General features: G+C 45.2%; 1 protein-coding gene and 1 long non-coding RNA gene across 12 annotated transcripts in view; one reads left to right on the forward strand and one right to left on the reverse strand.

Moving 5' to 3' along the window:
• Nucleotides 1–1,584: 1,584 nt before the first annotated feature.
• Nucleotides 1,585–26,219, reverse strand: part of CALN1 (calneuron 1) — a 521,933-nt gene continuing 497,298 nt past the window's right edge. For all 11 annotated transcript variants that reach the window (XM_023655518.2, XM_070231770.1, XM_023655512.2 and 8 more), the window contains 2 exons: nucleotides 22,065–22,221; nucleotides 1,585–9,238 (listed from right to left, as the gene is read on the reverse strand). In XM_023655518.2, coding sequence (XP_023511286.1) covers nucleotides 9,111–9,238; nucleotides 22,065–22,221 — 285 coding nt within the window. In that variant the 3' untranslated portion in view covers nucleotides 1,585–9,110. The remainder of the gene's footprint in view (nucleotides 9,239–22,064; nucleotides 22,222–26,219) is intronic.
• LOC138917112 (uncharacterized) lies at nucleotides 22,821–24,815 on the forward strand. The gene is made up of 2 exons (XR_011424629.1): nucleotides 22,821–22,950; nucleotides 24,322–24,815. It is a non-coding gene; the product is annotated as an uncharacterized lncRNA (long non-coding RNA).

Below are 26,219 nucleotides of genomic sequence, written 5' to 3' on the forward strand. Positions count from 1 at the left end.
CAAGGAAATGCAGAAGTGAGGGTAGGGTCCTCGCCAGCTCTGAGCACCACTGCAGGACTGATGGCTGAAGACCCCTCAAGCCAGAAGAGCCTTCTGGCCACACACTTGCCTATTACTTGGGGCTAGAGCATGGCCCTGGTGCAACACCCCAAGACTTAGGGGTGCTTATTGAGGTAGGCTGGAGCACAGCTACTTTCTCCCTCGGCCCATTGTCCAGTGATTGAAGCCCAGGTGTGCTGCGTTGAAATAAAACCAAGGAGTGTAAGGCAGGCCTGGAAACATGGCCTCAGGTCCTTGCAACAGCCCAGGCACTAATCTGTTGCCCCTCAAAGCCAAGCTAAATGCTACAGGTAGACCTTCCAAAATTGGCAGGAAAAGCAATGGGCACAACTTTCTATCTGTGCACATGGCTGGACCACAGACAAACATTTACCTGAAAGAAAAGCCTTTGAAATTTACTTATCACCAAAATTATGGAAAAAATCCCAATAGGAAGCAAAGATATGTTCACATCTTAAGGGAGAGCTTGGTATATTGTCTAGTTTGGGCCAGTGTTGGGTAATGTCTTCAAGCTTCATTATATCTGTGGTCAGGGTCAGAGACACTGAGTTCTGATGTCAGTCCCCTGGTGGGCCTTTTGTCCTACAGGACACTTCCTGCCTGGTTAAGTACTCCAGGAGAATGAATATTCATGACTAAATGCTCCCTTACAATAAAAAACATCTTAAAACCTACATCAGAGAGGATAAAAGCCAAGTCATTATCTTACGGGAATTTGCCAGAGGCCCCCTTTAAAGAGAGAAAAACATGTTCTTTGTGCCTAGAACATTCTATTTTTAAAATCTTTAAACAACAACAAATGTTTAGTGATTTTCTCATAAGTTTCCCCTGGGAAGGTGTATAAAACGCAACACCTAAAACTGGGGACCCTGGAAGATCCTACCTACATGGAAACTCTGATTTTTGGTTTAAGTACAAGATGTTTGGGAAAATGTGATAATATTTTTGAAAAGTGAAGAAAATATGTGATGCCTTCAAGGTGCCTGGAGACAGGAAGCCAGCGTTCTGGTCCAAATTGGGGCAGGACCTCAGCTAGTACCCTTAATCAAGTCACTGAACTTCTGGTGCCCTTTTTTTCCTTATTGATATAAGGGAATGGGTGTCTTTATCCGTGCTCAAGAAGCTCAGATAACATTACAAATTCCAAAAGCTTAAGTGAAATCTAGTAATGCCCGAATGCTAATGTTGGGAAGACTTTGGCAAATGGAATCCCAAAAGGCTGACACCATTAGCTTGGGTGTCTGCAGAGTATCCTTGATTATAATGTCTGCTCCCAAACTAGAAGATGTTTCATATTTCTCACCACATGCTCCATAGTCATTTCATTTCCCCCTCATGTCAATTATTCCCCTCCAAAGCCCCACCCCAAGACTGTAGTCTTTCCCCAGCTGCTTTCTCATCAGTTGCTTCTTGGAAGGAGGTGATGCTGGCTTGTCATTGAAAGATCTGGTTCCCTGCAGGGTCATAGGAATGAATTTCATGACCCATTTGGCAAATCACACCACAGATAATAAACTGAATCTCTTGTCAAAAGAAAAAAAGGAACTTTTATTTTTTCTATTGCATAAATAATGGTAAATTAGACTCTTTTTTTATACAGATTATATATTTACAGACAAGTTTGGTTAGAGAAAACATCTGGTAAATATGGCAGTCAGTTTTCCTTTATACACTAGGATAACATATTATAATATATACTTCATTGGATCAGTAAGTGGCATGCCAAGATAATTTATATTAATATTTACATTTTATATAAAGATTTTCTTTTGACTAATCTGCTGACTCTCTCATCACTTAATAGCAGAAATCATCAACTAATACTAAATGAGAACAATGGAACGTGAATGAGGTAAATGGGAAGAGTGTGACCCAGGATTCCAGTCTCCGTGGCCCGTTCTGGATACGAGGGCTGCCCGGCTCCAGCCATCCTGGCTCGAACAGTCCTCAGCTGTGCTCCAAGTGGCATCCAGCCATTTACTACTGTGCTTCGAGAAAAAACTCATGTCTCAAGTCTAAGGATCCCTAAGATCACAGTGACCCCCTCCAACTGCCTGCAACAGATGATAGTTTGCCAACTCACTCCCTAACCAGATTTTTGGGTCTGATTTCCCTCCAAGGGAATCTTTGGTTAGTCCTTGGAGAAATAGCTTCTTCCTAGATTCAGAATTGGAAAAGAAAATCAAACTCTACTAAGAAGCCATTCAAAGACCCCTGAAACCCGATTTTCAGGTCAGAAAAACAATAGAATGTTCTTTGATTTTCCTTGGAGAGAGCTGAGGGACATTGACTTGCGTTACCAGGAATGAGAGGGCCCTTTCCTGGCCAATCTAGGTCTTTCCAGGGAAGAACAGCAAGCCTTGCTATAAAACAATGACTGGGACCTCAGTCTACTTCAGAAGGAGAAAAAAGGACAGAAACCTAGGATTTTATGCTGTTATGGGGCAGAAGGCTGGAGACTTTCGTGGATCCTGTAGTCGCTCTCTTCCTGCTCTCCGTCCCTGAGCATGGTTGCATGGCATCTAGAACAGGGACTTGAGCTCGGCATCACTTGTCAGCCCTCTAGAGGACGATCGCAGGCTGCTGGACTCCCAGACTGTTAATCTAATTCCCGACAACCACCAGGGATCATGACTCTCTTCCTTCCGCAGTGTGACAAATAATTACAAACCATGATCGAGTATACTGGAACGGCTGTTCCAGTGGCCAGAAGAAAAGGAAGGAAAGAAAGAAATGAGTGGAAGTTGTGCTCTTTATTCAGTAGCTTCCAGTTAGGCTTTCTCAGATGGAGAAACAAGCATCCTTCCTGCAATCTGGCTTTGATTCACACTACTTATACATGAATTCTGAGTCACACGACCTGTGGTAAGGTGATCAGATCCCCTTAATTCTTACGCTGGTTAACACAGGACACAAAGCCCATCTTCAATGCTCCCTTGAATCAGCAAGACCTTAGAGAACAAACAAAAACTCTTGCCTGCAAGACCCGACACATTTGACATAGGCCAATCTGCATTGTTTCATCCACAGACAATAGACACCAAGAGATACTTTATGACAACTGCCTCTTGGGACTTGTGTTAAAAAAGAACCTGCCAGTCCCTAACACAATTCAAGGAGGATATAGGGACCCTCTCAAATGTGGGCATTCACTTTGACTTGTTTCAGACAGATTCACCATGGGAGGGCTCTTATGGGTCATCCCCTCTACCTTTCCTCTTGCTTTAGAGATGCGAAACCTGAGGCCAGGAAGGAAAGTCACTCAAAACTATCTGGCTGGTGGGTGGCAGAGGCAACCGGGGTCCTGCCTTGTGTGCCCTTCCCAGCCGAAAGTGCTGCCCTCACTTCTGGTTCTAAGCTCTGCTCTCCTGGCCTCAGTTCAACAGGTCTGAGCCCAGACAGAGTGCCCTGAGAGAGGCATTTTGGGCTTGGCAGATGTCAGCATCCCCCAAGGAAACGCAAACTACCAGCCTCCTCTTGAAATTCCCAGCACACATCCTTGGGATCAGGTGGCTGGACAGCAGCCCCATGGCACTCAAGCCACTGTGTGTTCCCAAAGTAGGCCAGCTATACAGGGAAAATGTTCAGAAACCAGCCTCTGCAGCCCTTTAAAAACTCTTTTTCTCTCTCAGGTCCAGGGATGGAGCAAAATCACACTTGAATTTTACATTCCCTGGAATATTCTTTCCTAATTATCCTGCTCTTCTACCAACTGGAAAATTCCAGCTTCTGCGTCTCTTTCATCCGGACAATAACGTCTAACAATGAGAGAAGCACCGGTTTGAAAGCCAAGTCATCATGATCAAGGAAAAAGGGTGAACGACAGCTATGCCCAGCATGGGAGTTGTGCTCAACTGATAAGCCACCCAAGGCAGGGGCAGGGGCAGGAGGCCAGGAAAGTCCTGTCCAGTATCAGAGGACAGTCTTTGTGGGACTGGCAAAATCTGATTCTTTGTGGCCATATTTCAAACCAACTGAATCAAATTAATTTTGCCTTGGAGACTTTTTGAGCGCTGTTATCATGTCTCTTGAGAACATCTACAGAGGGTCCCCAAACCAATATGAAGTAGAAACCATAGCTGTTAAATGACCACGTGCATTGGCAATGAACATATGATACCAAGAGAAATTCTTGACTGGTTTGTGTACTTAACCTTATTCCTCCAAACCAAGCGTCCATAGCAAGGCCACATAACTGAGGATAGTCCCCTGAGTGCCTTAGTCAAAGGAAGTATGAAGTGAAGCTGAACAGTTCTGACATTTAAATTGTCGTGGAGACAGGGTCGGTAAGAGGCAGCTCAAATCCTTCCTCTATTTTGCCGTCGCTTTAAATAATTCAAGTTGAAAACCCTTGCTGCTGAATAATGTTTCTTTTCTCTTTCTGATGGATTTTTTCCTTTCTGGGGGAGTTGAGCAATGAGGTGGTGAGGAGGATGGCTATGGCAAGACCTTTAGGTTAAGGACGCTTACCCCCGTGAGGTTCTCTGAAGAGGCCAACGAGAAAGTTCTGATCTGAGGTCATTTCAGACAGACGTTCTCCAGGGAAGGAAGGTCTACAGTCCTCCCGGTAATACAATGAGTATGTGCCAACGTCTACAAGTTTAAGCTCAGTCCATCTAGATCATCAAGGCATTATAGAAAAAGGGGCCCCTCCTTTTTGCAGTGGGGCTCCAGACCATCTCTATACCTCAGTGGAATAGGGTGAATGACATGATCCCTATGGGCCTTTGGAGAAATAATCAGTGCAGTAAAATGACCCAGTGTGGTTTGAGACCTCCAGCTGGGAGGAGCAGAGCTCAGCAGCTTCCTCAGGGATGGAGAGCAAGGGCACAAGAGAACAGGCTTTCACAGCATGCAGCCACACATGGCCAGGCCAGCCAATCCAAGGAGCTGTTCATGGCAGTCACACCCTTAACTTTGCGGTCGTGCCTTCATAATGTCCCAGGGAGGCTGCTAGCTATGGGTTAAGAGTAAAACTCTCTTTGATTTATGACCTGAGTCTGGACTTAAGCCTAGAGAAGGCATTCGGAATAAAAGATAAATTTCTCTCTCCAGTTCTTAGATACATAGCTTTATGATTCTGTGGATGGGAGGCTGGGAGTGGCATTATTGTCAAAATGAGCTCGCCATCTTTCATTAGGTTCTTTCGGCTAAACACAACATAGTAGACCATTTGTCATGTGAAATATGAGACAGGAGCAGGTACCAAGAAAAAGACTCATAGTACACATCTTGTCCTCTGCAAATAAAACATCTAAAACTTCTGAAACCACTGGGCTTGCCTAAGACCACGTGACCTCAGTTCACCTCAGAAGTTCACCTCAGAAGGTCACCTTTCTGGCTTGTGGGACAGCTTCTCCATAGGCAAACACATGCTTTCAAAGATTGAGGCTTAAAATATCTTTTGCCTTCCAGATGACATTTCTTCCATTTTGCCCACATTAAGATGTCCTTGCTCTGGACCCTGGGAGGTGGAGAAGGTGGGGTGGAGAGCATACCACCTGGCTCACAGGTAGCTCCTGTTCTCCAGAGCAAATGGAAGGACGAGTTCAAACACCAGAGGAAAAGGCAGAGAAATCACTGGATTTTTCTAGGGTAATTTCCTCCAGCAGCGGGATATGGATGCCAGGAGTTAGGTTATAATCAGGCGGAACCCAAACGTTCTTTAAGAAAATGTTCCCTATTTTTGTGTGCCTTGGCAAACACAGGGTGCAATGCAAGGGTTGTCATGGCAACATCCATTTTTTTACCGATTGGTCACGTGGGACCCACGCACATTCTGGAAGCCACTGCTAATAGTCCCCATGCTGGGTCTGGTTTTGGGGACTCTGTCTCCTTCTGGAGTGATAGGAGACAGGTTCTTTGGGGACGGAAGGGATCAGGGTCTACATCTCTTGTCTTCCAAGCAAAATGCCTCCCTGATCATCACTTGTGTGGTCTGCAGGCATCCATTCCTGCAACAAGAATGAGCCAAGCTTGGTTTGCCAATCACTCCTAAGTCCATCACCGGGAGGACAGAGCGAGAGTCGGGTTCCTCTTGCTTGGTCCCTGCAGAGGTTACCTCCATCCAGGGCCACATGGTACACCTTGGGCATGGAAGATCAGGACCTTCTGGAGTCTTCCTCCATGAGCATCATAACCCCTTTGGCAAGGGTGCTCACTGGCATGGGGCCCTGGAGTAGCACTGGTGTGGACGGGATTGGGGTGGGGCTTGGGAAATCAGCATCTTAAGCCTTACAAAGAAGCTTAACCTTTGACAGACCATCCACGCAAAACAGCCAGGATGCCAGTCACAGGGACAAGCTCTTAGCTCCCAGAGTCTCAGCAACGCCACTAGCTCTGTGACATCTCCACATGCTTCAGTCCCTGGGTGCCACGTGTGAGGTTACCATGGTAGGAGGATCACTTTTAGCCCATCAAAGAGAATTCTGTGCTTCCTTCTTGCCCTCTCTCCCTAGCAACATCCACAAGGGACTCATTCTCCTAGACTTTCTCCTGGGTAGGATGGGCTTGCTTCCTGGTCCCTGGGAGAGAGGAAAAGGGTCCTAATTAGGGAGAGGATGCTGAGGCCTTTGTATGGAACAGGCTGTTGGTGCCTCTCCAGAACTTCTTTCAATCTCCACCCCTGCACAGTGGTTAATTTCTTTTCCAGTGAAGTCTAACCCTCACATCCCTCAGGGTCCCCGTCCTCCAGTGGGGGGCAGAAGAACTTGCAGAATAGCAGCCTTTGAAGAAGTACACAATTTTGCCCTGAAGTTCAGCCTCACCTGCAGCATTGTGCTCCCCTCTCATGGGGCAGGGTCCTTTAAGAATCAGCCCCGCGGTCTCCATTCAGTCTATTTAGGGTCTTGCACCCCCTCCCCAGAAGGACATGGTCTAGTGGGTCAGGGGGTCCCTCCCACTCAAGTCCAGTTGAGAGAGGGAGGGCAAACTGCTTTGGGCAGAAACTACCGACGAAGTTGTCCCATGTATTAGAATTCTGCATTTGTACTGTTCTCGTTTAGGATTCTGACCCTGAGGGACCGTGGTGAGTCAGGCAAGGGGCGAGAGGAGAGGCAGATGTGCAGTGTGATCTCTGGCAGGGCAGGGCGGGCAGGAGGGACGGGGGGCTGCTGCCTCATTTGGCCTGGATGTGCAGGATCCCAGGCATTTTCACAGAGGGACTCTCAGCCCCCTGGGCTCTCGGGAGATTACGCCTGCTCCCTCCTCCATCCTATGGCTCAAACCCTAGTTTTGCTTGTGCTCATCATGAATATTTGCAGTCTCCCACAGTGGGGAAGTTTCTACAGCTACCCCAGGCTGTTGCCTGAAGCACTTGCAGAGGTGAATTGGAAGAAGACCCTCAGCTGAGACCTTGGATACACGAGGTCTGAGAAGGCAAGAAGGAGAAAGCTGGGAGGGAGGTGAGGCCTGAGGAGGGGCCCAGGAACACATACCAAACCAAAAAACCTACCGGGCAGCCGTGAAAGAGGAAAGATTCTAGCGCCCCAATACTGGAAGAAAGGCGAAAAGGGAGAAGGGAAAAGCATCTAGCTTTAGGATGCGATTGAAAGAAAACAGGAGCAAGACTATTCCATTACAGAAATAAAGACCTGAGCTTAGAAAAGTACAAAGGGAAATATTACATCAAAAGATTATCGACTAAGCAGACTATGCAAGCTTGAATTCATAGTGGTGGCTGATACGGCATCTAGGAAAAGTCAGATTACAGACTTGAAATGGTGTTGACAATGGACTAGTAGATTCCATTCCCTTCCCCAACAGAAGTATTCTGCAGGCAGGAGTAAATTACCTGTCGTGTTGGCTAAGCTTATTAACATCTTTTTTTTCTTTTCTCGTGAAAATGAGTCAGTTGCAGAATCTGAATGCCAGAAGATGTTATGTAAAATACAGTACGTAGTTTGATCTTTCCATCTTTCTGCTTCGGATTGCATGTCTCTTTTGCTCCGGGGAAGACTGACTAACAAAGCCAACTTTAAGATGAGAAAAAGGTAAGATGCACGAGGACCTTAACTTACAGAGGTCTTCCGGCATGGAGATGTGTTGGGGCTCCATTACTCCGGATCACTGGGGTGCACGCTGTAATGCCTCTGCATCACCAGTCTCAGTCCCTCCCTGTCCCCTAAACTACCTTGCCTGCCCCAAAGAGGCAGAGACGCATGTCAGAGGACAGCCTTCAGCAGGAGTAAGTGGTTAGGGAAGAACGATGTCACATACGAAGAAGCCAAATATATATGTGTGTCTATGTGTCTATGTTTCTGAGATGCCCATGATTATGCTTCTTTTTTCTCTAATGGCAGCACAGGCGGCAAAGCTGGGAGGAAGGCTCTCCGCAGATTCCAAAATGCTGGTGCGTGATGGGCTCTAGGAACAGAAAGCCAAGTGCCAACGGAAACCGAGAGCTCCCCAACTCTGCCAACAAGAGTCCTGTAGAAAAGGCAGTAAGAATGGAAGCGAAGTGGGTGCAACTTGCAGACCGCCAGGCGCTGCACCCCATTCAATGGCTTTCCCCTCAAGCCTTGGGGGGCTGCTCCACTGGGTGGAGGAACGAAGCCAGGGTAGGATGGAAAGCCCCCTCTTCTGTGACAACCCAAAGTCAGCCTCTTGGGACTGAGGGTTGCCCTGGTCGGGGAAGCGGAGGGGGTCCCCAGTTGAGCCCTGGGTTGAAAGTATGGGGCATGGAGGTGACTGTGTGTTCACACCTCTCTCGTGCTCTCTTAAACCACCAACCTGGATGGCCATTGGAATTCCGAAATGAAAATGAAGTTTTCTTCAGAGTTCCTACAAGTGGTTGAAGCAATCATTCGGAACTCCTGGCTATTTATTGCATTAGGAAACAAAACCATTAAAGCATTTAAGACAGCCCTTTTGTGTCCCTGCCAAGGAGATGAAGTTGATTTGCAACACTGGTTGCACTGCAACGTTGGGTTCTTCACTGAACTCTGCCACGTCGTCATCGTTCATATCCGCTTTTGTGGAGGAACAGAGTCTGCCCGCAGGGCATGCACATGCGCGGTGAGCTGGGAACGCAGCGCGGTGTGGGGAGGCTGCTACTCCATGCCGCTCCGAAGGATCTGGTTTGCCGCAATCAGCATGACGCTTATGATGAAGGCCATGGCGAAGGCGCAGATGAGGCTCTTCCGGACGCAGGTCTGTCTGTTCTGTTTCTGGGAATGCACTGGGGGTGGGGGAGCAAAGGACAAGGAGATGTGGAGGGAGTAGGGGGAGAGAGAAGAGAGAAATGACACAGTGAGACAGGTTGAACCTCTTCCTCAACAAGCCCAGAATGAGTCCTATAGGAGAAGGAGTGATCAAAGTAAGTGGACAAGCACTTCTGGGACCACTCTTGGAGGAGACTGAACGTCATGTCTTCCAGTAAATGGTATGAAATGGTAAAACTTCTATAACAAAAACCATGACAGATGTAAGGTTCAGAGTAAGGTATAAACTTCCAGATGTAATAGTTACAGTGACTTTCTGAGTGAAAAACATACGTAACATTTCAGAGTGAGTTTGATGAAAGGCATCATCCAGATATTGCTGTGTCCATTTCTGCCCGATGCCTGGCTCCCACGTCTGAGGCAGCTGATTCAGATAGAGCGAGGTTCAGACACCTCTCTACATGTTATGCTGGGCTGGAGGCAACTTACCTTTTGTGAAATTGTTCTTGGGTGACTGCTGGCCGAAGTGACTCTTAAGTGACTTCTGGCATCGTTTCAGATACGCACACCAGTGGTTCCAGAGTCAGGTCCCTGGGCAAGCAGCATCCGCATCACCAGGAGCTTATTAAAAATGCAGATTCTCAGGCTTGGCCCCACCCCAGATCTACTGAATCAGAGACTCTCAGGGTGGGGCCAGTGATCCATGTTTAACTAGGTGATCCCAGTGTGTGCTGAAGTCTGAGAATTGGGGACTACATGCTCTGTGGACAGGACCAGTGTGAAGCAGGGGGCCACAAAACCCTCTCAGACTTCCCGGAGGTAGGGTGTTCCCAGATTCTGCAGCTCCAGGAGTCTGACTTTGGGTTCTGGGGTTGCGTTCTCTTAATCCTTTTGTTGGCCTATGTCTTGCGCCGCCATTTTTATGAGGCCCATGAGAAACCGTTAGTAGGTCTCAATCAAAAGGCATGGGTTACTAATATGGGTTAGACACAGGGAAATGGAAATAATGAAAGAGAAAAGCTTTGATGAAGTGTGCTGAGGAAGAACAGATCTCTCCCAGGCACTGCTTCCCAGGCCAGACTTTCTTTCCCCTTCTCCTTCTTCTTTTTGTCTACCCTCTCTCCCCATCTGGCAGTGATCTTTGCGTACAGTTTACCACCTAGTTTATGGAAGAAATCTGTGCTCTGGAGGCAGTCAGGAAGCTACCTACACCAGAGCTACTCACTTGACCGGCAGCATTAGCACCATCTGGAAGTTTGATATAAACGTGAATTCTCAGGCCCCACTGCAGAACTAGAGTCCAAATCTCTGGGGATGGAAGCTAGGAATTTGTGTTGTTGTTTTTTCTTTTCTTTTCTTTTCTTTTTTTTAAGATTCAGTGCATGGTTGTGTATCCTGGTTGTTACTTTAATTCTCTATGTGAGCCTCCACCACAGTATGACAACTGACAGACGGGTGGTGTGGTTCCACAACTGGGAAATGAACCTGGGCCACAGTGGTGAGAGCACCAAGTCTTAACCACTAGACCACCAGGGCTTGCTTGGGAATTTGTGTTTTAATAAGCTCTCCAGGTGACTAGGGAATCACTGGGCCCCACCCCTGGAGTTTTGGTTCAGTAGGTCTGGTGGGGCCAAAGATTCTGATAGAGTTTGAGTTGCTGGAGACAAAAGGAGTAGGCGGGGGGATTGTGCGTCTGTGCACATGCGCATTAGGAAGATTGGTGTGGGCAGACTGGGGAAGATGGTTCTTTAGATTCAGATGTTAAGAAACCCAAGGCCAGGACAGAAGAACATTTTCAGATTACCTTACATTTTGGAAAGGGTCCTTCTGCTGGACATTATAGTCTACCTTTGCAAACAACCACCAGCTGAGGAAAGGAGTTTTTCTTTAGGCGGGTTAAGGAGAAAAAGAAAAAAGAAAGAAATGCAATTTCTTTTCAAATTACTCTCAGTCTCTCTCTGCAGGATAGAAGACTGGCAAAAGAAAAATGTCTAGGTAGGGTCCACATGCCTTTAAAGAACCTACAAAATATTCAGTTTCAAGTACCTCTCCCCTTGACATTCAGCGGCTCCTCTGAATCCTTGGGAATAACAGGGAGGAAGTAGGAAGCTGGTGATGGTTCCAAAGACAAACAGAGCTTTCCCCAAGAGAAGGGGTCTCAGGGGCTTGTCAAGGGGCCTCTATAAATTACATCGACCGCCACGCTTCACAGAGACCCAGTGGCCCTGGCGCAGCCCTCGGCTCCCTCATGAGTGCCTGTTGGTTATTTACGCCATCATCTCTTAAGTCTTGTCTTATCGTTAATCCTTCTGGATCCACTGGGCTTCCGCTTCCCTTGGGTGATGGAAAGTATTTTTGGTTCAGTTCTTTACTTGCTGATCTTGTCTGTGTCTTAGAATCCTATAAGTTCTTAGCTGGAGGAAGAAAATTTCCTTGGTGTGGAGATGTGCCTCCCCCCCAGGAGTGGGCAGAGACGCCAGTCCTCAGGAAGGAAAAAGGAGGTGGCGTTTGAGAAGGAAGGACCAAAACAGACAATCAGATGAGGATGTGGAAGTAGCGTATCTAACACTTTCCGAGGACTGGCTAATTTATTCTGGGCAGCTCCTCGGCATGAGAATGCTTCTGAAGGCAGTCATTTACCCTTCCTTCCAGAGAACTGACGAAGGCTTACGGAAAAGAAAAACTTTGTGATTGGGCTGAGGGAGAAATTTTTTGCTGAAGCCCTTCTTTGTGAAGGACACTCAGAAAACAAGGTCACAGCCTACAGGATTATCCTCCAGGAGGACGGCTGCACCTTTGATCTAAAAATCCTTCAAAGCAGTAGGAGAGAGAGATAAGGAAGAGGAAAGGCCTAGAGACCTAATAGTGTGTATGTAAGGCCATGCAAATCTGAATCCACACCAAAGTCCTGTGAGCAGAGTGAAGCTTCTAGCTCATTCCTCCGTAGTTCTGAAACTGATCATCGTTTGAGTCCGTAATTCAGACTCTGTGCCTTGATAAGAATCCTTTTACCTCCTGTTCTACCGTCACCATAAGTTGTGTGGCAAAGTGAAAAAGTGACTTTGGAGCCAGGCCCAAATCTGAATCATGATTATCCCACATCTTACCTGTGTGACCTTGGGCATACTAATTTCCCTGGGCCTCAATTTCCTCATCTATAAAATGGGGGTAATAAGACATACCTTGTTGTGAAGATTAAGGGCATATGAAGGTACTGGAATATTGTTTGTGCCTAACGAATGCCAATTCCCTTTTACAAACCTTTTAAAAGCTCCCCTTTTCTTGTTGAACACCCGCCTCAATGGGCTAGGTGTGCCTGAAGTACTTTATATATGTCAGGGCAACAGTCCTTTGTGAGCTGGGTGTATGATCCTCATTTGATAGGTGAGAGGCTTGAAGTTCCACAAAGTGGAGTCCAAGGTTATTTGGCAAATGGTGGAGGTGGGGTTTGAGCCCAGGTCTGATTGTAATATCCAGGTTCAAAACTTCTGCACCAACTCTCTCTTCTTGATCTTTTGTGTAGCAATAGAAAGGTCAGCAGTAGAAAGATCCAAAGAAAATGCACTTCAAACACTTGATGTGGTTGACAGAGTATGACCCGGCACTGATTAATCTGATTAATGTGTTCGTTGATAATAACTTAAGCGCTGTCTTTGGCTATCATATATTTGCATTGCACTATATTTTTGTATATTTATTCATTCTTCCTGTCTATGTTTTGTTTCCCCAACAAGACCACAGGTCAGCAGAGGAGGAACTGTGAGTCGGGGTATGGCTTCTTCTCCTAACTGCCACTTAGGAGCAGCCCTGGACAAGTGATTGAACTTTTCTGAGCCTCAGTTTCTCTCTCCGTAAAAGGAGATAATGATAGCCTTTGTGCTAATCTCATTTATTTCAAAGATCAATGAGCAAATAAAAAAGTGAAAGCTAGGTCCAACCGTGAACTGCAAGAGACATGCAAGCCTTCCTTCTTGTATCCCCTGAGGGCTGCAGGAAACACCTGCTTGTTGTTCTCCTCTTCCCTGTAGCCTCTAGCAGGGGGCTGAGGATATACAGATGCTCCCAAACCTTTGCTTTGGTCCTTTCCTTCATTCATTCATCCCCAACTGCCGCTAGACTCGCCTTCCTAAAGTAGGCATCACCACTCTCTGTAACCTTCCTGCAAAGGACCCCCCTTGCTGAGAGAAGCATGTTCCATCCAGCTCCTAACTTAGGAGGGAGAACCACAGACCTCCTCCTACCCCTTCCCCACCTCTGCTCCTGGACCACTGTGCCTACCTGCCCCCCTGTTCCCCCGCCACCTCTGTTCCAGCCCCGCAGGACTTCTTGCTGCTGTCTACACAAGATTCTGCGGTACTGTTTACACCATTCCCTCTGCTTAGGGGTGTCTGCTGACCTTCTCTCTCATTTCTTCTGGCCTGACCCAAACTTTACTTTCCCATGAGGCTTCTCTCAAACATCCTGCTCTCAAAGGGCCTGATCTTTTTATTTTTTTAATGGTCTAGCTCTTAATATTTATTTATTTTTAGTTGAGATCTAATTCACATACCACAAAATTCACCGTTTTCAGGTGTATATTTCAGTGGCATTTAGTACATTCACAAGGTCGTGAAACCATCACTACTACCTAATTCCAGAACATTTTCATTACCCTAAAAAGCAACCCCATATACATTAGCAGTCACTCCTCATTCCCCCTTCTCCCCAGCCCCTAGCGATCACTAATCTGCTTTCCTCTCTATGGATTTATCTATTTTGTTCCATTTTCATGTAAATGGAACCACACCCTAGGTAGCCTTTTGTGTCTGGCTTCTTTCACTTGGCATAATCTTTTTCAGGTTCATCCACGCTGTAGCATGTATCAGCATTTCATTCTTCTTGTAGCTAAATAATATTCCACCAAATGAATGTACCTCATTTTGGTTATCCGTTGACAAATAAAAATGGCAAGCAATAGGATATATTGGAGAATATGAGGAAGCCATTTGGTATAAACCTAATTCGGCCTGAACTTGTCTTTCCAAAAGGGCCTGACCGTGGCTGTTGAGCATGAATTGTATATCTGCTTTAGATATTCCCTATGGCAAGAACAAAGGCCCTTGAGATAAAGGTGCAACTTCCCTCCCCCTCCCAACGTTGGCATCTCCTTAAGGATTAAGCATCTTTCCTTAGGCTAGAAGCTGATTGCTGTGCTCACCTGTGACCGCCCAGCTCGAGACAATAGACTTGCCTCCTGCTATGCCCTCCAAGATAGCAGACCACTACCTGCTGTGTCCATCAAGCACTGTGCCCACAGGGCAATCTTGTGACTATTGTGGGAGGGACATTTCAATCATATGTGAAACATCCTGTTTGGGGGTATATAACCACTCTGTGCACCCCACTTCTTCGGTGCCCTTTCTTCCTTTGGGAAGAAAGGCCCCAGGCCATGGTCCTCAGATTTCAGCTCAGAATAAACTCACCCAAATTTTCATTTATAGATTGGTTATGGATTATTTTCATAGACACCATTTACCAGTTGATAGACATTTGGGTTGCTTTCTAGTTTTCTGGCTGTTATGAATAATGCTGCTGTGAACATTTGTGTATGTTTTTGTGTGAACGTATTTTTACTTCTCTTGGGTACAAATCCAGGAGTTGAACTCTAACTTTTTGAGGAAGCCGTTCCTTTTTGGATCTTACTGAACACTGAAAATGGCAAGAATGCATCATGAAACTGGCGATTTTTTCTATGTCTATCTTTCCAGTCAATCTTAAGCTCTCTTCCAGCAGAGTACTTAACACAGTAGGTGTCTAAAAAGTACCTGGGGATGAAATGTGAGTTGGGGTAGGTTCATAGAAGTGGGGTTCCTGTTTTCTTGAAGGCTTGTTAGCAAGCCAGTGCACTGACCAGCCTCCTGGCTGCCATAGCAGGACCTGGGTTTGTAGGCTCTAGTGACAGACGGTTGCTTCCCCTTCTTATTTTAACAGATTCACACTGTTCCACTAGGCAAATGACCGACAGCAGCTCTTGGATGGTTTCCTGGAGACATGAATCTATGCGGATTTTGCCACTGACCAGGTGGGGGACCCTAGATGTACTGGGTTCATAATCCCTCTGGCTTTGATCTCTTGGAAATGGGGCTGCATGTCTTCGGAGGCACTGGCTCCCAAATGAGCCAAATCAGACTCATAACAATTCTGGTTAATTGCCCCAACATCAACCGACGTAAGTGAGATTTCTGGCAGAGAATATGAGGCTCTGGAATGTTAAAACAATAAAAACCCAGTTTAGGTGATTCTCGCAATAAGCCAGAGCTACCAAGTCTGGGAGCTGTTATGGCTCTGTGATCCTTCCTGGGCTAACACTTTATGATTCTATGACACTGGGTATTTCCATAGCCTACAGTGGAACTAATTAAGAGCTTTAGAAAGAGAATTTTCAGTGATATGAGAAATGCCCAGGCACCTAAGGAAGACTTGGAGGCAGAGATGGAGGATGTGGCCTCTGAGGGAACAGGAGTGAGGCTGATAAGTTTTATGATGTTTCTGTTAGGAGGAAGAGGGGCCACCTCTCCTTGGGGGAGTGGGAGCTGTTCCCTTCTCCACTACAAAACCATCTCAGGTTTCTAGCTGTCAGACAGCAATGTCTTGTTTTGAGGGTCCTACTATGGACCCTTGGTGTAGTGACCAGGCATTGTTTTGTCCTTTCCAGCAGTCCTGCCCCTTCTTATCTTTCGGTTCGGGGATCTGTACCTCTCCACCTACTGGGACTCTCAGGGCTTTACCTTCCCACTGTAACAAGCTAGACGGGCCAAGTAGAGCACCCCAAGCTCTTGGCTTGGTCCAGGGGTAGGCACATGGGCCAAGCAAGTTTGATTAGAGCCCCTTCTTGGAATATAGATGGATCTTGAGAAAGAGAATCCTGTCACCTCAGGGAGAGAGAGCAAGAGTGACAGAGAAGGCAGGAGCAGAGACAGAATGTTGCTTGAACACTTTGGGTCCAGGTCAGCCACAGTTCCTCCCTTTGACTTTCCCCATTATTTAAGCTGGTGCTTTTTAGTTTAAGGGGGACTGGGCTGAGTTTCTGTTACTTGAAACGAAAAGAATCTTGATCAGTACTCTTGCTAACTCCAGTGCTGGCAATGACTTAACTTTAGGAATGAATGTGTTAAGAGGAAGGTTCAAGCCCTGTAAATTTGGTCCCTGTCGCATCCTTCAAAGAGGTGGAGTTCCAGCAGTATGTACTCCATAACGTCTCCATGAAAAAAAATAACGATAAGAAGAGAACTGGCTAGCCTGGCTAGTTTTGTTGTTTTGTTTTTTGTTTTCAGTGCTTACTAATGTGTTAAGCATTGTATGAAATATTATCATGTATCTCATTTAATCCTCATAACAACCGTATGAGGTAGGTCATTATATGATTCCCATTTCATAGATGAGGAAAATTAGGCTCCTAATATTTATTTCAGTGTCTTACTCAAGTGACCTAATATGTGGTGAGGCAGGATTTTAAGCCAGGCCTGTCCAGAGTGCAGAGCTGGAGTTCTTAACCATCATGTGTATTTATCAAAAACAGCTCTTCAGATCTCTATCCTGTGTCTCAGAATCTCATCACCCCTCACTCATGGCTCCAGAACACTTTCCTACTGGTTTGTTATGAAGTGTTCCCCAAAAGAAGAAAAAGCTTTTTTTGTCCGAAGTCCCAAATCTCATTTGAAAACTGTCTCCTGTCTCACCACCTGCCACGGACCTCAGCTCCATCTTAACCTCCTACACCTACCCAAGGAGAACAGGTTTATTTCAGGAAAGTCATAGCACCTGGCGAGCTGGGAGCAGATGGTGTAGATGACATATTATGCCCTTTTCATTTGGATGGGCCTGAAATACCCAACGTGTGTGGCCAGTCTCCCCATTCGGGTGTGCATTTGACATCCTGACAGGAACGCTGGGACTTCAGCAGGGATGGCTGAGCTGGAGACCTTGGATTTGGCTGCAGATTCTTTCTGACCTTCCTCTGAGGCCAGAAGTTTTTGAAACTAGATATGACCGTCGACCAGTCTTTGCATTGGACTGATGAAGAAAATAAGGCTCAGAGAGTTTAAAAGTAACTTACCCAGGGTCACACAGCTAGTCTACACAGGGCTAGGAACAGAACCCATATGTGTGCACAGTGATGCTTTGGGGGCTATCTGGCCTGTGTCACCTCCCTTGACATTTTTTTCTCTTGTCCATCGTACCAAGGCGCTGAATGGTGCAGAGCAGCTCTGCCATGCCTTTCACAGAAATTATTTATTCCTCCGTTGATGATTTTGCTTTACTTCCCTCTGCCATGTGTGTTGTCAGAATGTCTAGAAAAATATGACAGCTGGTATTCCATTCAGGGACAACACTTGGGGGGATGCGTCTTGAAAGGGCTCACACACAGATCTTGCTGCACTTCTACTCAACTTCCAAATCTAATATGATTTCATTGGCAGTGCACTTGGAAACGAGTAAGGATGATGATGAGGCATCGTTCTGTAAGGAGCCTTGGAAACACCTATGCCCAGATAAATGACCCAGGGCGACAAATGACGAGGGCTTTGTCAGGTAGCCCTGGGTTCAAATCCTTACTCGCTGTTTGACTTTGGCCAAATTACTCCACCTTGCTGAGCCTCAGTTTCTTCATCTGTAAACATATTGGAAGCAGTAAGCCAAACTTAATATATAGTATAATTTATCATAAGAACGCTTAATAAGGACCCAGTGACAGGCAAATAAATGATTTGACCACAAGACTATTCAGTTCCCTATACGTCAGCAACTGGAACCAATAAAAATACGAATTTGTCTTTCAGTGTCACTGAGCTTATATTCTCCGAAAACAAAATGTCTTACAAGTGGTCAAACTGAAGCAAACCATCTTAAACCTCTCTTATGTAGCATGGACGGTGAGTGGGCATTGTGGGTAGTCACATAATCTTGTATCTAACCCATTTGGTGGATGCTGACCTATTTATTTTTCCAAAGAATTACAACACAAATACTGACAACTAACACCTCAGTACATTGAGCACAATTTATCTTAATAAGGGAATTAAAAAATATCTGAGGCATTGGGAGTGCCTGAAAGTCCTACTTTCAGCAATGTTCTTATTGCACTGGGGACATATAGGCTGCCAGCCAGTGAGTAATGCCAAAGAGCCCCTGGATTCAGGGGGTTAAATGACCTCATGCCCAAAGCACCCAGCACAGTGGGTGGCACCTGGCCAAGTGCCTGACTCAGACTAGATGATTTCCCATCTGGAAGCCACGCGTGAATGAAGGAAGGGTCTACTTCTGAACCCTTGAGTTACATTCTTCTAGTCTCTTCCCTGCCTTCCTAGGAGTTTCTGTAGATGACTTCTTTTGGTTCTTCAGGAAAATGGGTTCTAGACATGATGTGAGCCCCCAGTTCTGGGTTCCTCGAAGTCAGAAACCTTTCCTTATATGCAGCTTGGAATTTCATCCTAGTTCCTTCTGTTCTTTCCTTGGGAGAAGATGGAAAAAACTGCTGCTTACTTATGATCACAGAGCCCTCCCTACCATAAAGATAAGCCAGATCAGAAGGTATGAGGGGCTGCGCGCGTGTGTGTGTGTATCTCTTGTTTGTGTTTACTTAAAAATCAAATAAAGAAAACAAAATCAAGCCAAAATGAAAACTAAAAGGAGGACAAAAACCCTAAACTTCTCCCATCGAGGGTACCACACCCATTGGGCTCCTGGACTATTTCTCTTTCCTTTATTCTTCTCCATTCATTCACCCGTGAATTGCTGATTGGCACAGTGTCATGCAGGTTGGCTGCAGCAACATTTTCAAACCTTTTCCACACTCCAGGATCTCGGTCTTGACTCTAACTTTGCTGAGCTCAAAGCAATCTGATGTGGGCTTCTTTAAATTCTGACTCTGCCACAAAACATCTGTTTTCTTGACCATCTCCTTCTTCTTTGCTCCGAGACAGATGTGCCCTTTCACCTTTTTAAGGCAAAGACCTTCTGCACCTTTAGGTTTTATTTCTCATTGACTCCTTCCTCTGACATGAACTAGGGCAGGACTTCCACTCCCCTTGGATCAGCTGGTTTGAAGATAAGCTGGTTAGCATGGGTAGATACTTGCTGCAGCAAAGCCCCAACAAGAGGAGGAGGGAAGAGCTTCCTGGGAGCAAGCAGCAAGAGAGGAGGTGGCCTGAGTGGGGGAGTCTGGGGGACATGTCCTGCCTGGGTCCTCTCTTGTTGGTCACTTGGGGTTACAAAGAAGATTAGATATGAAGAGAAAGTGTCTCATTGCTTAAAAGAAAGAAAGAAAGGAAACCACCTTGTCCCTTCAGAGTTAGATGCTAGATTTATCAAGCCTTGGGATGGTAGAAGCTGATTGGGTGGGTGGGGCATTTGAGATGCCAGTGAGGACATCCCTGAAGTGGCTGGAGAGGGCACGCAGCCTGGGCTGAGGCAAGACAGACAGGAAGGAGTTGACAGCTTGGGGGACAAGGAGGTCCCAAAGGGCTCGGGGCTGAGAGGAGGGTGAGCAGATTGAGGAGGCATGGGCAATGCAACTGCACGATCAGACGGCAGGAGAAGAAGGGAGAGTTTCAACACACCAGTAGGGCCTTGTCTGTGGGCAGCAGACGTGAAAGAAAGATGGAAGGGAGGAGGCCAAGGTCAGTCGCAGGGTCTCAGATGGACTCTTTCAGTCCTAGGGCACCAGGGGTGAACTCAGTGCCTATGCGTCCATCTCTTCCTGGACACTTTTTCCCAAAATACAATCAGGAAGGCCCTTTCCTGAGTATAGAGAGGGTTGTGGGCATGAAATACATGCACCAGTGATTTTGATCGTATCAGAGATTGGAAAAATCTTAAACCTAAACACAAACCAACGAGCTTGCATTTGGGGCCAAAATGAAGTGATATAATATTAAACGAACTGACATGAAAATATGCAAAAGGGATTATGTAATCAAGACCACAGCGGTCATTCAAGAAAGCCATGTGCTAATTACAAATAATTCTTTTATGAAATATGATAATGAATTTTAAAGCATTTGGCACAGTGCCTGGCACTTAGTTCCTCCCCCAAAATGGTAGCTTTTGCCAATGTTACATGTACCAATCATTAAAGCAGACCCAGTAAGGCTTCCATTTGGCAACTCTTTTGTCAGTCACTTATTTTATTAACATGTGAGCTTTTGAGTTGTAAAAAGACATTGCTTAGATTTCAGATTACTTCTCAGTGCACTGTGACCTTTCTCAAATTACTAAAACTTGTGACATTTCTCTGAACAAAACACTGATCCATAAACAAAAGCTCTTGTGGAAAACGAGATGCCCAGAAATACTCCCCCAAACCTGTCTCAAGAGTGGTGGCTGACAGCTGGGGGCTGGAGCCCCACATGCTTCCGTTGTTTGAGCACAAAGTCTGTCAGCTAGGAATGAGGTGGAACTGGGAGTCCGGGCCTGCTGTTCTCCCAAGTTTTAGTCCAATCTCTGCCCTCCTCACTCCTGCTCACCCTCTCAATCCTGCTGCCTGTCTGGCTGGAAGTGGCATTGGCTGTGACCATCCTGCCCTTTGTGGTCTGTACGGCTCCGACTCCAAATACAGGCATTGATGCTACAGCCCAGGTCACAAGAAGGGAGACCACGGCAGCTTCTGGACCACAACTGGGTTTTGTTTGCCCTGCATAGCACTTCTGAAAATTTTAAATTTGAATGGTTTTACAAGGGTCATTGCTTTCAAGTTTACCCCAGTCGGCGCCACTTCCTATTTCCCTGGCTTGAGTTAATTTAGTTTGTCACCTCCGAGTGAAAGCCATCTCCTGTTTCTTCTTGTTGTGGCCTTTCATCCTGGCATGTGATGCAGCAGGGCAGGCCCAACAGGGCCATGGGAGGCCAGGTCTGAATGAATCGCTGGCCAGCTCCAAGACCAGGGAACCAAATGCCATGCTGGTGTCTAGGTGACAGCTTACCACCTATATACTGACTTGTTCAAATGTTCAGAAAAAAGAATAGAAAAAAACAGTTTGCCTCTTTAAGAAATCTCAGCAGTGGACAAGTTAAAAATTGTTGTTAGCCTGCTATGCTGTTTTAATGTAATTATAGAATTGTTTTGTACATCAGAGCTGTTAAAGCAGCTCAGATTTTCAAAGTTAGAAAGAGAGATGAAATTATTTAGCTTCCCGGGAACTCTCTACTGATTAGGGGATAAGGTGGCTTTTTTTTTTTCTTAAATTTTCTTTCATGAGCCTAAGAAAAATGGTCTCTCATGGGTCTCTCTTTTGGCCTCAGGAGAGCCTTATTTCTCTGTAACTACATGGTTAAGTTCATGAGAGTCCTTTCATGAACAGGGCTCTTTGACCAGTGTATTCAGGGAGCATGGCAGAGAGGTCATCCATTCCTAAGGATTGTGTGAGGTAGACATAATTACCCTGATGTTTATAGACGAGGAAAACACTCAGAGAAGGTACACTACTGCCCAAGGTCACACAATTTGCCACTGAACTTGATCCAAGTTTACCAACAGCCTAAACAGCCTCTTTCCACCACCCCATGTAGCCCCCACTTAGTAAAGGCAAATACCACCTAGCCACACATCTAACCACAGACCCAGCGGGTCACTGCAAGAAGAACGGGGTCAATCCTGCAAGAATGTGGAGTTTCGGGAAAAAATTGGAAAAAAAGAAACTTACTGCATCTTTGCAAAAGGGATCTTTTAACCTCAGTCCTGGATTCGTGGCTTCAGTACAAGGCCACTTCAGCCCGGGAGACTATAGACACATTTTTTCATACAGAAGATGTGGAGGTGTTGGCCTATCCCAGACCAGGAAGGAAGCAGAAGCAGGGGATACCTACCGCCTTCAAACTCTGTCTGGCAATTCCCTGATGTCTCATTCAGGCTCTCTTCCTCGTTGATGATGATGTTCTCAATGTCCTTCATGGTGAGGTGGTCCCGGAAGGCGTGATAGAGAATGTGCTTCAGCTCTTCCAGAGTGATCCTTTGCATGTCGAACTGCGGAGACAAAGAGGAGTAAGAGGGCCTGGGGCACAAGAGGGTGAGGACTCAGCTTGGGCCACAACTGGCAAGGCCTAACGCCCTAAAGCTGCTCTCTGGAAACTTCTCTCAGATTTTCAGGACATCAGCTGGGCAGCTTTCCATTACGTTCGGCTCCAAGCATCCTTGTGAATTTGCAGGGGCTTATTGGGATCACAGTGAGTGCAACATAAAGCCACCTGCTAGTTTGCTTTCCCACTCACTCAGCCATCTGCTGCCACCCCTCCACACCTCATGTGCTTTGGAGTTGGAGACAATGCATACGTCTCTAAAATTTTTCATCTCCCAAGAAGCCAGCAATTCCCATCTTGCTTTAAGTATGTATCTTGTTCTAACAAGATAAAATGCAAGTTCAAAGCTGTGTTTACGAGGAAGAACAGCTGAAGGGGGCATGACGCATTCCCAGTCAGGTTCCTCCCATCCTGGTGAGGGAATTAAACTCGTCTCCTCCATATCTATCACGTCCAGCTGGGTCACTTTCTTAGCCAATGAAATGTGAGTAGTCACATATGCCACATCCAGTTACATAAAAGCTTTGAGAGTCATTGTGTAGTTCTGTTGTTTGTTCTTTTCCCTCTGCTGTGAGCACAACCTGCCCCACAGAGGGGCTGCTCCTTCTGTCTGGGTCCCAGAATGAGGATAAATAGAGAAGACCTGCAGCTATCCCATAAAGGACAAGTAATGTGCGTAAGAAATACCCTTTGTTGTTATTAGCCATAGAGATTTTGGGCTTGTTTGCTACCACAGCATAACTTAGTTTAAGTCAACAATACAGATATTAATACAGAGAAGTGAGAAGCTACCCTAAAAACATTCTATAATACGGTGTATTGGTTCTAGGGCTAGGCAGTAGGAAATAAGATAATTGTTATTGGAGGCTGGAAAGGTAATGACCCATGTTATGCAGTAGCAAAGCATTTGGTAAAATTGTTGCCTATGATAACTTGGAGGACAGATATATACTGAATGAGTTTGTGGCTTTAGGTAAAAAGTTTGGGAAATAGCATGCTCTGGTTGCATCTGGTTGCATCTGACAGGGTACTACAAGAAAGAGACGAGCTCAGGAAAGAATTGGTTGGTTTCTAAGCCAGGAATAAAGACAATCAGAAATTCCTGGTCTTGCAGGGTTGAAAGAAGCAGTTGCTTCTCATGTCCACCTAGGAAAAGAAAAATGTGAGCAATCCTTTAAATAATAATATAGGCTTATTAAAACAAATCAAAGTGTCCCTTGTTAAAACCTTTGAATATGTTAAGTGACTCTCCTAGGAAGCTGGTTATTAAGTTTAAGAAGTATGTTTCAAAAATACTTGTGGTTTTGGCTATTAGCATAAACCAATTGAAACTGAATAGATAAGAAAATGACTACATTTTTGAGAGAGTTGTACTGGCCAAGAGCCAACAGCCTGGGATTAAAAGACTCTATGACTGTTCAAAATGTAAAATGATCTTTGAGGTCCCAATGTTCTAAGGGTACACACCATTATCAGGATAAACTATACCGGCCACAAGAAGGGCCTATTTTCCAATTCCCTCATCAGATGAGTACAAGGAGTAGAAAAGGCTGGATCTCTCAGAGGGTGAGGCTGGGAATCATGCTTGAAATCACTGCAGTGAAATCAAGAGCAATATCCAGGAAGCAGAACTAGGGTCTAAACAAGGAATATTCCTCACCCCAAGGTCTGTCCCAACAGGATTTCAGAACTGCTCTGCACCTTTGATGGCTGTGTCTCCCATTTTTTGCTTTGTGGATGAGAATGTTTGCGGTAGTTAGCCTGACCCTGTTCCACCATCCTATGTTGAGTGTGTGTGAGGGGGTATAATTTGTCTTTTTAGTTCATATGTCTCCAGATCAAGAGGTGCCACATCCAGATTTGATGTGTATCATGAAACTCTAGATCTTGAATCTCATGTGGTAATAGGATGAGACTGGGTGTCTCTCTTGAGGAGAGGATGGGTATATTTTGTGGCAGAAGGGAGGGAAATAAATATTTATGAGCAAGAATGTGGATTGTAACAGGTTATATTATTTCCAATTATTTGTTTTACTCTCCGTGGCAGAATTATATCTCCCTGCCCATTGACAGCAGGCTTTGGCCAATTCAATGAAAGTGAAAGTGATATTTGAAAGTGATGAAAGTCCAAGAAGTCTTGAAGCCACCATGTTTTCTGCTATTTCTCTTTTTCTTCTGCCAAAAGAACACTTACACCAAATAAGGGCTGGTCCTTCATCCTGGGTCCTGGAATGAACACAGCGTGGGATCAGCCCATGAAGGGCATATAATTTGAGTGAGAAGTAAACCCTTGTTGTTAACCACTAAGACTTTGGGATTTCTACAGTATAACATAGCCAAGAATGAAGACAGAAATCAACATTTTAAGTTAGTCTGAACCAGGATGAAAGAAAGTTTTAGACATATTTCTTCCTCTGCTTTCTTTGTAAAGCAATTCTTCCTTGCTTTAAGTATTAAATTAAATTGAGTTACTGCAATTTTCTGGAATTCTAAATGACTCAAGTTCAAAGCCATTTATATGAGTAAAAGAACTGAAGGGGGCTGTGCAGTGGATTTGTTTTCTGCATCACAGTTTATTGACTATAAAAGTGAATTTTGAAATACACTCAGGGTTGAGCTACAGTATAATCCCCCTTTCATTGATAGGGGAACATGTGGCTGTCAGCCTGGGTGCTGGGAGAGGGCTGGCAAGATGCATGGTGAGGGTGACGGACCTCACAGATGAGAAAATTAGGACCCCCTTCCCTGCCATGGTCAGAGATGAAGAGTGATGAAATCAAAGAGATTCTGAGAAAATGAGTAACTGTTTCCTAGAAGACCAATTGAAGGACTGGAGTGCTTGGAAAAACTAACCAGCTGAGAATTTTCTGAAATTCAGAAATTAGACAAAAAGCATTGGCCAGGGGCTGTGAGAAGGGAAGGAAAGATGCGGATTCCAGAAATATAGTTTTCCTTTTATTTGGCTATCTGGGTCATGTTTTAATATTAGGATACCAACATTTAAACAAAATTAGTTGAGTAGAATTCCATATGTTTTCTATATTGTCAGAATTGATCTCTTTTATAAGTTTGAAAGAAATCACTATCGAACAATATGCACATAATGCCAGCAAGTATTTCCTCCATGATTATCAATCCACTTAGCTTTTAATTTTCTTGAGTCAACTTCAGAATCTTGTCTCCTTTCAGAAAACCAGCCAAAAGATTATTATTATTAGCATGTAACTATGCACAGTAGTCCCCTAATTTTAAAGTTCTCTCAATACTTTTTATATATCATTTTGTATTTATAATCTTATTTGTTTTTCCTTCTTCCAGGTTTGATTTTTGTTGCTTTATTCCGTTTTTAGTGGATCCTGGCCTGTACATCTCCTATTTTTAGGAACCTAAGGAGTATGGTGGAATCTCTGTAGGATCAATTATACAAATATATTTATCTTTATTAATTATATTGAGTAGCCTTATAATTATAATCAGTATCTTCCATAACTTAATTTTTTTGGACTACTTGATTTGTCAAAGACCACGAGTAACATATTAAAGTCTGTGAATTCTATCTCCATAAATTTTTCTTATACTCCTAATATTTCTTAAGTGAGGATATTCTTTAGTGCCAAAAGATTGATTTCCTAATCCAACATATAGTTATTGAGGATGACTCCATGCCAAAACTGAGATGGAGACACAAAGGTGAGCAAGACATAAATCTTGCTCTCCAAAGACAAGCACATAGGCAATTTTAATTCAGGGTGATACGCACTGTGACACGGGAAGCACAGGATGGCTTAGAAACCCATGGGGAAGGGAGAGGGGGGCCTAGAAGGCTTCCTGGAGAACAGGCATGCCATCTAAGACCCGGGAAAAAGAGTTCGCTAGGTGAATGGGGTGGGTGGGAGAAGCGTGTGGAGAAGGGAGGGGAGAAGGGCATGTCGGCCAGAGGGAACA

Source organism: Equus caballus, chromosome 13 (assembly GCF_041296265.1).
Source record: "Equus caballus isolate H_3958 breed thoroughbred chromosome 13, TB-T2T, whole genome shotgun sequence".
In the NCBI taxonomy this organism is placed as follows: Eukaryota; Metazoa; Chordata; class Mammalia; order Perissodactyla; family Equidae; genus Equus; species Equus caballus.